The sequence below is a fragment of the Sinocyclocheilus anshuiensis genome, unplaced genomic scaffold, assembly GCF_001515605.1.
Source record: "Sinocyclocheilus anshuiensis isolate Anshui unplaced genomic scaffold, SAMN03320099.WGS_v1.1 scaffold2202, whole genome shotgun sequence".
Classification (NCBI taxonomy): Eukaryota; Metazoa; Chordata; class Actinopteri; order Cypriniformes; family Cyprinidae; genus Sinocyclocheilus; species Sinocyclocheilus anshuiensis.
This window is the reverse complement of record NW_015558664.1, coordinates 50,766-62,278: the sequence shown is the minus strand read 5'-3', so window position 1 is coordinate 62,278 and position 11,513 is coordinate 50,766. Positions and strand designations below refer to the sequence as shown.

Genomic DNA, 11,513 nt, shown 5'->3' with positions numbered 1-11,513 from the left:
TAGTTCTGCATCGCATGTCTTCAATGAGAAGAGGAAGGGGTGATTGTTGCTGGTTACTGTATGATGATTGAAATCGCCAAATGGCCTTAAACATTTAAATAAACTGCAGAACGTCATGTTTTCTAATACACGCACGAATTGCATGTAGCCTATTCTGACAGCGCTGAACTCGCGGCGGATCTGCTTGTTAACCAGGGTTCAATCCAGGGGGAAATCTGCACTGAAACAGTTGTCAGTTGCTCAGTCACATTGTTATGAATTTTTACAAGGCATGTGACAATGCGATACGTGTGACGTTTTCGTAATGAGACTCATTTATAAATCTGCTGTTGTCAACAAAAAGAAGTGCTGAGGTCTTCCAAAATAAAAGTTGAGGAAAAGCAAGAACTCCAGCATTCATAAATGTTAGTATTGTAATTTTACTGTTGTCCTGTAAAATAAAATAAAAAGTAAGACAATAATAATGATAATAATTACAACAGCTCTGTTAATACATTTATTATAACATTCACACATAGTGCTCAAATTGGGATCTGTAATATTTTCTAATGTTTTAAAAGAAGTCTCTTCTGCTCAGCAAGGCTGCTTTTATTTGTACAGTAAAAAATACATGGCTGTTTCAAGAAGGTGGTCTGATGGCCAAAAAATATTATTTTACTAACTTTTTAATTTTAAGTTAAATTGTGCTTTGTTGGTATAATGTCTGCTAGAATGTTAAAAAATGTTCAGTGTTAAATCTTTTTTAATTGTTGTTTTGTAATTGATTTTTTCTTTGGAAAGCAAGACAAAACAATAAAAAGCACATTTTGGCTATTTAATTTATGCAATAGTGAAAAAAATGGACAAAATACATGGGGAAAAAACTCGAAAAACCGTATTCGGCCTTCGGTCCAGTGTTTCATTTTGTTCGGTTTCGGCTTCGGCCAAGAATTTTTCATTTCAGTGCATCCCTAATCATCAAATATTCCCAAAGTTAAGATGCAGTGTCAATTTAATTACTTTTGTAAACACAGTCTATTCTCTTCTATCCAAACTGGAATCTTTAACACACACACAAGGCCAAAGCATCCACTGTGTAAACAGTATAATTTTCCCCCATTAAATTCAACAGAAACTCTAGTACAATTAACAGATTCTGAAACACACAGATGTCACTTAATGCATGGGAAATGAATGAGAATTGCCGTGAACTGAATCCTACTTGTCACAAAATTGTCTGTGATTTCTCTTATAAAACAGAATTTTTTTTATGTGTGAACTTTAACAGTTCAAGAGGTTTAATGGCAAACATGTTTAGATTAACCACTGTCGATTCATTTCATGGTAAGCTGTTTTCCCACAAAAGCAGTTTATTCAGCATAGTAAAGCCTCTTCTCCATTGACATCTTTTCAGAACTTACTCTGGTCTGCAACATTACAACCTTGGCGGCTGGCCTCAACTTTGCTGTTGCTTGCTGAAATTTAGAGGCTAAAATCCAGTCGTTTCTGGATCTGTGCAATTGTGGGGGTTTTTTTTTAATGTGAGGGCGAAGAATCTTTCCATGCAGATTGAACACTCATCTTCAGGTTTGTGATGCGAATTCACTGCGCTGACAACAGAGAGCTGCTTTCTTTGAAGGTGACTTCTGTGGGAGATGCTTCATACATCTCAGTGCTATTGACAGAGGACCTTCTTGCACACAAAACTTTGTTACATTTTGTTAATGTGACTGCAGGTCTCTCTCAGCCCCCCATTTGATGTGCTCTTCGTGTTTTCATGAGAAAACTGTCCCTTGTCTTGATGCTGTAGAGGGGCCACTAGTTGGGAATGTTTATTTTCCAGCAGATAAGATATGTTTGTGATAGATTTAGCTAAGTGTCATGCCTGCCCTTAAGCCAAAGTAAACCAAGTGAATGGAGAGGGACTCAGCGGTACATCTGTAGCAAGTGGCGACACTATTAATAATAGGCCCTGCATGAGTTCACTGCAAGTACTGTATCATTACCTCAGTTTACCATGCCTTGCTCTTGCATCCCATAATTTAATAATGACATGTGATACAAATATTTTGTGGTTGTTGTTGCTGCCTTAGAATGATCATCTTATTAATATCCTGAAAACTCATCATGTTTCTTTTAACAACAAATGCAGTTTAAGTAGGGCTGCACGATTTTGACAAACATCATAATTGTCGATTATTCCCTTGAAATGCGATTATTAATTACGATTATCACAATTTACACTGAATGATGTTTATACCATTGTTTGAAGCAACTGCATGCCATATTTCTATATGAAAATAAACAAGCTGAAAACACTCTAACTGAAAAACTTTTAGTGCTTTTCTATAGTATTAAGCCTCAAATGTCAACTATACATCGGATTGGTTTCTTCTTTAAACTATAAAAAAGTAAAAATATGAATGGTATTTTAGTGTTATACTAAAACTAAAATTAAAACAATGAAAAAACCCTTAAGATAACATGTAGAAAGAAAGAAAAAAGCATCTTAAGCACACAGAATAACATAAGTGGACTTTGAACGATTAATTGCCGCTTTGAACGATTACGTAATTGTGGCATCCATAATTGTAATCGTGATTAGAAATTCGATTAATTGTGCAGCCCTAAGTTTAAGTCTACCTTTGCATAGTAGATGCAAGTTTAGTAACCTGCCAGTCCTGTTGGCCTAAAGTGTCTTGAGTGTGTGACATTGATTAAATGTTTGACTGATAATTGACTTAACGTCATTTAAAAAAAGCCTTGCGGCTCCAAAAATAACATTAACCAGAAACGAGGCAGCTAATATGGCATTTTTTGGGGGATAAATCATTTTATTTTAAGAATATCATCTTGTTTGGCCACAGTGTGAAGAAAGCATTTTTTATTAAATCTAGGCCATGTAAAATTATGACTTTGAGACCAAACAGAAGCCAACTGGTAACATTGTTAATAGACTGAATACACAAGTGGTAAGCAGAAATCCTACTATAGCTTGTGATCCCTTACTTACTTAATCTACTGGGCAAACTTCACGTCACAAATACAATTCATGAGAGAATCCAATCCAATATTAGCTGTTTCCATCACCCTGTTCTTATGCGCATTTTGAAGTATCGCATCAGAAACAAATGATGGAAATGCCAAAATTTCGAATAAAAATAAAAAGTTTTTACGCTCGCTTGAGGTGGTTTTTGACTTGTGCGAAAAAGGTTGATGCGAATAACGAGAGATGGAAACGCATTTGCCGATTAAATTCCTCCATGCACATAAAAAAAAAATCATGTGACTTTGCGCTATGGGATGGCATGAACCAGCAGTACGATCTCGTTCCACAGCATCTGAAATGTTGTTATGGTCATTCTGAAATGCCCGAGCAAAGTCTGTCATCAAAGTATTTCTGTATAATTGCCTCCCAGAACTGTCCTACATGACTGCGTTCCCAAACAGCAGGCATCCGCCTCCGAATACAATGACCGCATTTTCTGTGTTTCGTCTGAGGTGCAAGTAATTTATTGTATATGAAAATTATTATATTCAGTGGCTTCTCCTAATTTTATAGTGCCAGATTAGCAGGAAGTGACTATTTTGTTCTCTTTGACGCATTGGATGTAAACGGTGCGTATTTGCAAATGTTTTATGCGATATTCCAATTCTGAACACGTTAAATCCGCAAATTTGGATGGAAACCCGGCTATTGTTCTTCTTCTAAACCGGTCAGATTTTAGGAATAGGCTTGAGTTTTGGTTATTTCCCTCAGATTATACAGGGTACGTTATGAATAGTTCAGCAGGTTTAGATGTCATTGTTCTTTGAAGGATGTTGATCCAGGACATGTGCTACTTGGATAAATTACATTGTGCATGATAATTCTATGATGTCCTGAATGCTACTGTTAGTGAGACCCAAAAAACCCAGTGTCCTAGAGATTAAGAGTACACTGTGGATTGTACATATGATAATTTGTAACGCTTGCTTTGTCCGTGGCAGGAGAAGAGAATGAACAAGGCCACTGAGGTGATGATGCAGTACGTGGAGAATCTGAAGCGGACGTATGAGAAGGATCATGCTGAGCTGATGGAGTTTAAGAAGCTTGCCAGCCAGAACTCCAGCCGCTGCTATGCAGGATCAGTGGACACTGGAGGTAAACAGAAACATCAAAACCACAGTTGCCCCCCCAAGACATGCCTGCTTATGTTTCATCTCTTACTATCTCTTATGTGTTTCGCACAGAGGATGGTGTTCCACGTACATCAAGATCCATGTCTGTGCAAATGGGAAAGGTAGGCAAAAGTCTGTGGCTAAAGGATCAAAAATAGACCCTGCTCCTATGATGCCATAGGGGAACCTTTTTGACTGACATTCTTCTGTGGAACATAAAAGATGTTATTTTGAGATGTTATGTTTTTAGTCCATACGAGGAAGTCAATGGCTACCATCAACTGTTTGGTTACCAACATTTTTCTAAATATCTTCTTTTGTGTACAATAGAAGAATGAAACACATAAAGGTTTGGAAAAAGCGGAGGATGATTAAATCATGGGAGAATTGTCAAGGATGTTTTAAAGCCAGTAGCCTGTAGTTTATGATTAAATTTGCTTGCAAGTCAGGTCTAGGAGGAACATTTTTATTATCAAGAACATTTTAGTCCTTTCTGCTCACCAACAGTACAAACAGCTGAAAACAGTAATATTGTGAAATATTAGTACGATTTCAAATAACTGTTCTCTATTGTAATATATTTTTAAAAAGTGTAATATATTCTTCAGTGTCACATGATCCTTCAGAAATCATTCTAGTATGCTGATTTGCTGTTCAGGAATTATTTCTTGTTATTATTATCAGTGACAAATAAATAAATAATAATTTAACTGACCCCAAACATTTGAAGTTTTGTATATGACTTCAAAGCTTCAACCCAAACATGGACTAAAAGCAACAAATTTTGGATTCTTTACTTCTATGGTTCTTAAGAAAACATCTAATATTGATACAAAAAAACTTGTTTGGATTCACTTTTCCTCTGTAAACAGATACACCAATCTGAAGAACCTGTAACATAAAGAACCTTTTAAAAATGTAACATTGAAAACCATTTTAATCTCCAGAGAATCATATAGCCAGCTCAAGAACCCTGTATTGGCAAAATATGGTTATTACTGTGAATATATGATTGCTGAACCTAAGGTGCTGCAAACAGCCATTTAAAATCCTGTCTTTTGTAATATTGTACCAATAACATCCATAACATAGATCAGAGAGGCAGAGAATGTGCCTACCTACAGATAAAATTAGTTTAATTTCAGAGAGTGTGTTTTTTTTCTCTCTCTCTAAGGCTTTGCCCAGACGAAGAGTCAGTGTGGCTGTAGTTCCCAAGTTTAATCTACTGAACATCCCCGGGCAGACGCCAGCCGCCGCTGGCCCTAATGTTGCACCCGGTGCACTTCCTGTGGTGGTGAGTCCTATCTCACGCGCACTGCCTCGTCAGCTGTTATGTTGTAGCCTGTCAGCAGCCTCATGTAATTAATGATGCTTTATCTTTAAGTTTCCTACATTCCTACATTTTATCAAGGTGACCATTTGAGGCCAAAGCCATTCATCAGAATGAGACCTTGAGGATTTTTTTACTGAGTGTATTCTACTGTTGTTTTTAGTGTGAGGCGAACACCATGAAGAACAGCAGTTCCTCGGACCCCACACAACAAGATGTGCCTGACAAATCGTAAGTAATTGCCTTTCTCGATTCTGTGCCGCCACATTCCTCATAAACTGTGTACATGAGCACACATTCTTCAAATAATGCTTGGAAATTCGTTCTTTGACATCCTCAGTTTCCTTAAAACAATGGATCAATTTGAGCCTTATCAAAAGATATGCGTCTGGAGAATGTTGCATGTTTACGTGGCAGATAAGAAGCACATCTAAATACTAGGGTTCCTACGGGGTTTGGAAAAGTATGGAAAAAAGAAAGCAGAGTATGGAAAAATATTTGTGTTTCCAGACTTTTGCCCCTATTTAGATTTTTATGATAGAAAATTAAGAATTTAATGAAAATAAATTTATCATACAAGAAGTTAGGTTTCATGGCAGCTGTTTAGTGATTGTCAAATGCGACTGAATGAATGCACTTTTTCATTATGCAAAATGCAGGTTATAAGCATTTTGTGTTTCTTCTCGCTTTATTCTTAGCACCGTATTACATAGCCTCAAAGACCTTTTCAAAAATGAAAAATATACTGACTTTTATGTGCGCACAAGGAACCATTAAACTTAACATATAGGACAATGCACACTGAGCCACCTATTGTGCCATCAGCCCATTTTGCAGTGTGGTTTCTTGTCCTCCACAGAATATGCATTAAAGAGACTTAGGACCTTGAAATATGGCACACTGCCCTAATGAAAGCCAAATTTCAAACACCTTTTTACAGTGCCACTCTTTTTTAGAGACCTTTGAACTTGGCAAATTTTATGCCATCAGCCCATTTTGTGTCATGGTTTCTGCGCCGCCACAGAGGATGTGTTAAATTGGACATTAGGCCTTGATATTACAGGTACTACCATAAGAAAAGCCACATTTTGAGCAAGTAGATCTCTATTAATTCATGTGCATCCATGCTCTTGTTTTATTCACATGGCAGTGATGCACAAAGGAAATAGGTTATATAAAACTAGAAATTGTAATGCGTAAGCATGCAAAAAAATTCCCATGCATATGTGAATAGTTTCTCGAGGGCTCAAAAAAGTTTCTTGTGTGCATGTAAAAGTCTTTATTTTTTTATTTATGTATTTTTAATTATTTTTTTATTTTAGGGGCACTGTATGTTGTCACTTGAAGAAAATCAATGAAAAACCCTGTGAAAATAAAAATATTTATAGATGACTGTACTGTATACCAAATATAAAGCTGAAAATAAAGCACTATGAACCATTTATGTTAAATATGGTCTGAAAATCTACTGAGAGGTTCGGAAATTTGAGTCAGGAAAAGTATGGAATTTCGAAATGGAAAATGTGTAGGAACCCTGAAATACGTTTATTCACCAACATTCTTTAAAATAAAGGTTTTTAAAGGGGGGTTTCGCACTGGTGCCATAGAAGAACCATTTTTGATACTCAAAAGAACCTTTCGGTGAACTGTTCTTAAAAGAACCATTTTTATGTGAAGAACTTAATTACACCGCCCATTATCTTACTTTCTGAAGGAAATCCAATGTTTCTTTCATACTAATTTTGGAGTGCTGATTCCAAAAATAGTGCCTGTTTTGATGTAGCACGTCACACTTTCTCACAAAATATTATGTGCGTTTAATAGCATATCTGCTTTCGACAACTATTTGTATGTCTTGTATTATCTTTTAATCACCAGAAAAACTGCCACAAAGACATGATTCCTATCTTGATTTGAGCAAAGATACAACTATGCTTGTTACGACTACTAGCAACTAGTTAAGAGACCCTAAAATAAAGTGTTACCATATATTTTGATCATCTGAGCATTTTAGGCCTTTTTTTGCAAATTAGCAGAATTTTTTTTAAGATACAGGGCTGTGCAATATATAGAAAACTTTTTCCATTATAAAGAACCTTTTGTGCGGTGGAAAGGTTGCATGGATGTTATTAAAGGTTCTTCATAGAACCACAGATGCCAATAAAGTACCTTAATTTTTAAGAGAGTACACCAAGACGCATGGCCCTTTCGGATGATTATAACTTAAACAACCTTCTCGTTTTTTCTGTGTGCTTAAAATAGCACAAGAATCCCATCTGCAGTCAATATTACATCCTATTTTGTGATTAAATCTAAACATTTGGACAGGAAGGTTTGACAAAAACCAGTCATCAGTGTCTGACCGTACTGTTTAGCAAGAAAAGGCAAAGAGATTGTCACCGTACTGTCAAATCTAAATACCAGGTTTTAACTCAAAGACAGACAGACAATAACAATCTAGTAATGTGTGTGCTATTCTAAAGCGAGTGATGTTTAAAGACCTCCCAAAGGACGTGTTTAAACATGTCTCACTTCTGTCAGAGCTGCAGTGGCATGTGTGCCATGTTCCTTTCTGTGGCATTTAAGTCTCTCCAATAGGGCAGAGGTTATTATTGTTATCACTCGTGGTTATGAACGGAGAGAGCCAATTCTGTAGTTCGCACATATCTGCGTAATGGCAATTTTTTTTATTGCTCCATCCCTGTCTCTTCTTTCCTATGTGAAACAAAGCAGTGGAAACCCTCTGATGGAACAGGAAAGTGAAGCAATGCCAACCAAAGTTGTCTCCAGTCCAGAGAAGATTACAGAAGAGATCAAAGCCAAGATTGAAGAAGCAGCATATAACAAAGGGTAACACCCTTGGCACTACTGAATGCTTAAATGAATCTGTGTGACCGCACACATCAAACAACAAACGTTTAAGTCTGTTCAGATGACTAGTTGCATAATTGCAAAAACATTCTCAGGAAATTGCCATTTTTTTATCACCTCTTTTAAAAACCAAGGTAACAATCCTTGGGAGACATTGGTGACCACCGTAGTAAAATGCTTTCTGCACAATATTCAGATTAGTTGTCAACAAATATGGGTTTTCCAAAGGGTGATTTTAAAACCATATACCCTCATTCTAAACACTTTAGATTAGGGATTACATATAGGGTAGGATTAAGGTAGGGTTGGGTACCGAACTCTGTACTTTTAAGGGTACTGACTGAATTGCGTTGGTACTACCGAGTACCGATTCACGTTAAATCAATCGGTGCCAAATTTCGGTTCCTGAGAACGCATCTGGGCGCATACTCTACAGAGAGAGAAAGAGAGACCCTGTGATGTGAGGTCACCCCTGCAACTCGTTCAAACAACACACAGGGCAAGCCGAAATGTTCTGAAGTGTGGTTACATTTCTAGGGCCATATTGTTTCTGCGAAAACGCGGATGGGATCGTGGAGTCCATTCATAAAAACGTCATTTACTCTATAGCGCGGAATGCCACAGAATTCGTCAATTTTGGATGAATAAATCAAAAGTAGCCACTGCCACTCAATTCGAATCGCTAGTGTCTGTGAATATTAAAATGCAAAAAGACGGTTTAAATATGAATCCTGCATGTTCCGCTTGCCTCTGTATGTATGAATGGCGGAAACGCGGTTTTGTTTTCTACACAAATACTGAAGCACGCGTGACGCTCGCGGTGATTTCCGGCCTCTGCGTCTCACCATATGACGGCATGAACACATTTACAATAGACTGAATATTTGTAATTTAATACGTCCAAATTGTTTTTTTGAAACTTTGTCCATGTTGAAATTGAGACTTTTGGACTTATTTTTTCACTGAAATAAATGTTTTTGTAATTACACAGAGAGTAAAGTACCGAAAAAAGGTACCGTTGGGTACCGGTACCGTACCGGTTAAAATGTGAATGGTACCCAACCCTAGATTAAGGGATCTAAAATATGTTCATAAGGCAATTCATATGTGCTTTATAAGTACTAATAAACAGACAATATGCTAGTAATATGCATGCTAATAAGCAACTAGTGAATAGTGTTTCCTAATCTAAAGTGTTACCAACATTTAAAAATAAATGTCATGAAGAGATTGGGATTTCCCCAATATTCAAACAGTGTTGAACTATTGAGCTTAATGAGGTCAATATACAATACCATTCAAAAGTTCAGGGTCGGTAATAATTTGTTACATTTATATAGCTCTTTTCTTGACACTCTTCAAACACAATTTAAGATTTTTTCTGTACTTAAATGTTTTTGAGTCTCTCAAAATGCTCACCAAGGCTGCATTTATTTGATCAAAAATACTGTAAAACAGTAATATTTTAAAACATTCGTACAGTTTAAAAGAAGTGTTTTGTTTCAATATATTTTAACATTCACTCTTTCCGTCAAATAAATAATTGAATGTGCTGATTTGCTGCATAAGAAACGTATCAATGTTGAAAGTTGTGCTGTGTAATATTTTTGTTGAAATATCATTTTCTTTTTTCAAAATTCTAAAAATACAGCATTTATTTGAAACAGTAATCTTTTCTAGTATTGTGTCTTTATTATTACTTTTGATCAATTGAATGTGTCCTTGGTTAATAAAAGTATTAATTTACTTTTGAAAAAGTCTTTTCATAATTCAGATTGAGAAATGTAACTCTTCACGTTTACTTCAAATGTTTTAAATTCTTTTAAATGTGATTCATCTTTTTAAAGGTTGAAATATAACAGGGTTGAACAGAAAAGGTCTGCATTTTAGACAAAAAAAACTCAATGTTGACAACAAAAGCATGAACTTTTAAATTGGATTAAATGTTGTTATAATAAAATAATAATAATAATGAGGACACGCAGTTGGCAAAATGGTGGATATTCAAAGTAATGTTTCATTTTAAGATTTTGTAAAAATGTAATAGACATTCTTGAAAATGATTTTATGCAATATATTTTTAAGCTTTATAAAAGATTTTAGAAAACCAATTCAGCTTCTACTGTATATTAATAGAAATTAATGAAGTTAACAGAAATTAACTTCACTGTAGATTCCAAGAAGGACTTAAGAGGTCTAAAGAACTTCAGGAGCTGAAGGAGGAGGAAGAGAAAGCAGAAGAGAAGCAGAAGGACTCTGAGGAGGAAGCAAGAGGAAATACTGCTAAAGACAGGAAGACTAATAGGTAACTGACTTCAAAGTGTCTGCCTGTCAAATTATTGTCAGTGAATCAGTAGTCATGTCTTTGTCCTTGCAGCAGGTTTGAGGAGGCATTAGAGGTCCTTGACCGGATATTCCCAAAATTCTTCCGGCGAAATCGAGTGCTTTGGATCGTCCTCACTCTGTTTTTTGCTTCATTCATTCTTGTCAATGTCATAAGCTTCTTCAGTAACCGCTACAGTGAGAGCGGAGACACGTCTGCAGAGAAGTCCGCCGTCCCAGGCAAGAAGACGTTTTTCGGACTGAATGTAGGGTCAAAGACCCCTGCCCCAGAATGACTTTATTCCCATCCATCACGGAGAGACAGATTAACACAGCTCATATTGTTTCTACCAGTCTTTCACACTGCATTTAGAAAATAGCAGAACTACTTGTTATTGTTTAGGGACCAAGTGTGCTTAGATGAGAAATCAGATTTGCTTTGTAAACTAAATTGATAAAGTTATAATACTTGGGGTTGGGAAAGTTGGGATTTCTTGTTATTGCAGAGAAACGTTTGATATATGATTACACCACTCGAACCTTATGATTAAACATCTCAGGTTTTGTGAAATATATATTTGAAATATTATGTACAATATTTAATACAAAATTTGGTACAGTATATTTTAAAGTCTTTGCAGTTGTTTGTGTTGTCATATGTTTAATTGACATTCCAAGGTAGATCCTAAAGTGCAATATTTTGCGACTGGTAGTTGACGGTTGTGTGGGGTTGTGCCTTCAGAGCACTGAGTTTGATAGTTCAGAATTTTTCACTATTTTGAAGAGCACTTTTAACTAGCATGAAAGAATTCATATTTGCACATGTGTGCTTGTGTTTACTGTTGTGCCA

At 36.1% G+C, this 11,513-nt stretch overlaps 1 protein-coding gene across 1 annotated transcript in view; it reads left to right on the top strand.

Moving 5' to 3' along the window:
• Window positions 1–11,513, top strand: part of LOC107681203 (protein MRVI1-like) — a 55,963-nt gene extending 44,450 nt beyond the window's left edge. The window contains exons 25-31 of the mRNA XM_016477421.1: window positions 3,970–4,123; window positions 4,213–4,262; window positions 5,315–5,434; window positions 5,634–5,701; window positions 8,201–8,320; window positions 10,515–10,646; window positions 10,719–11,513. Coding sequence (XP_016332907.1) covers window positions 3,970–4,123; window positions 4,213–4,262; window positions 5,315–5,434; window positions 5,634–5,701; window positions 8,201–8,320; window positions 10,515–10,646; window positions 10,719–10,959 — 885 coding nt within the window. The 3' untranslated portion in view covers window positions 10,960–11,513. The remainder of the gene's footprint in view (window positions 1–3,969; window positions 4,124–4,212; window positions 4,263–5,314; window positions 5,435–5,633; window positions 5,702–8,200; window positions 8,321–10,514; window positions 10,647–10,718) is intronic.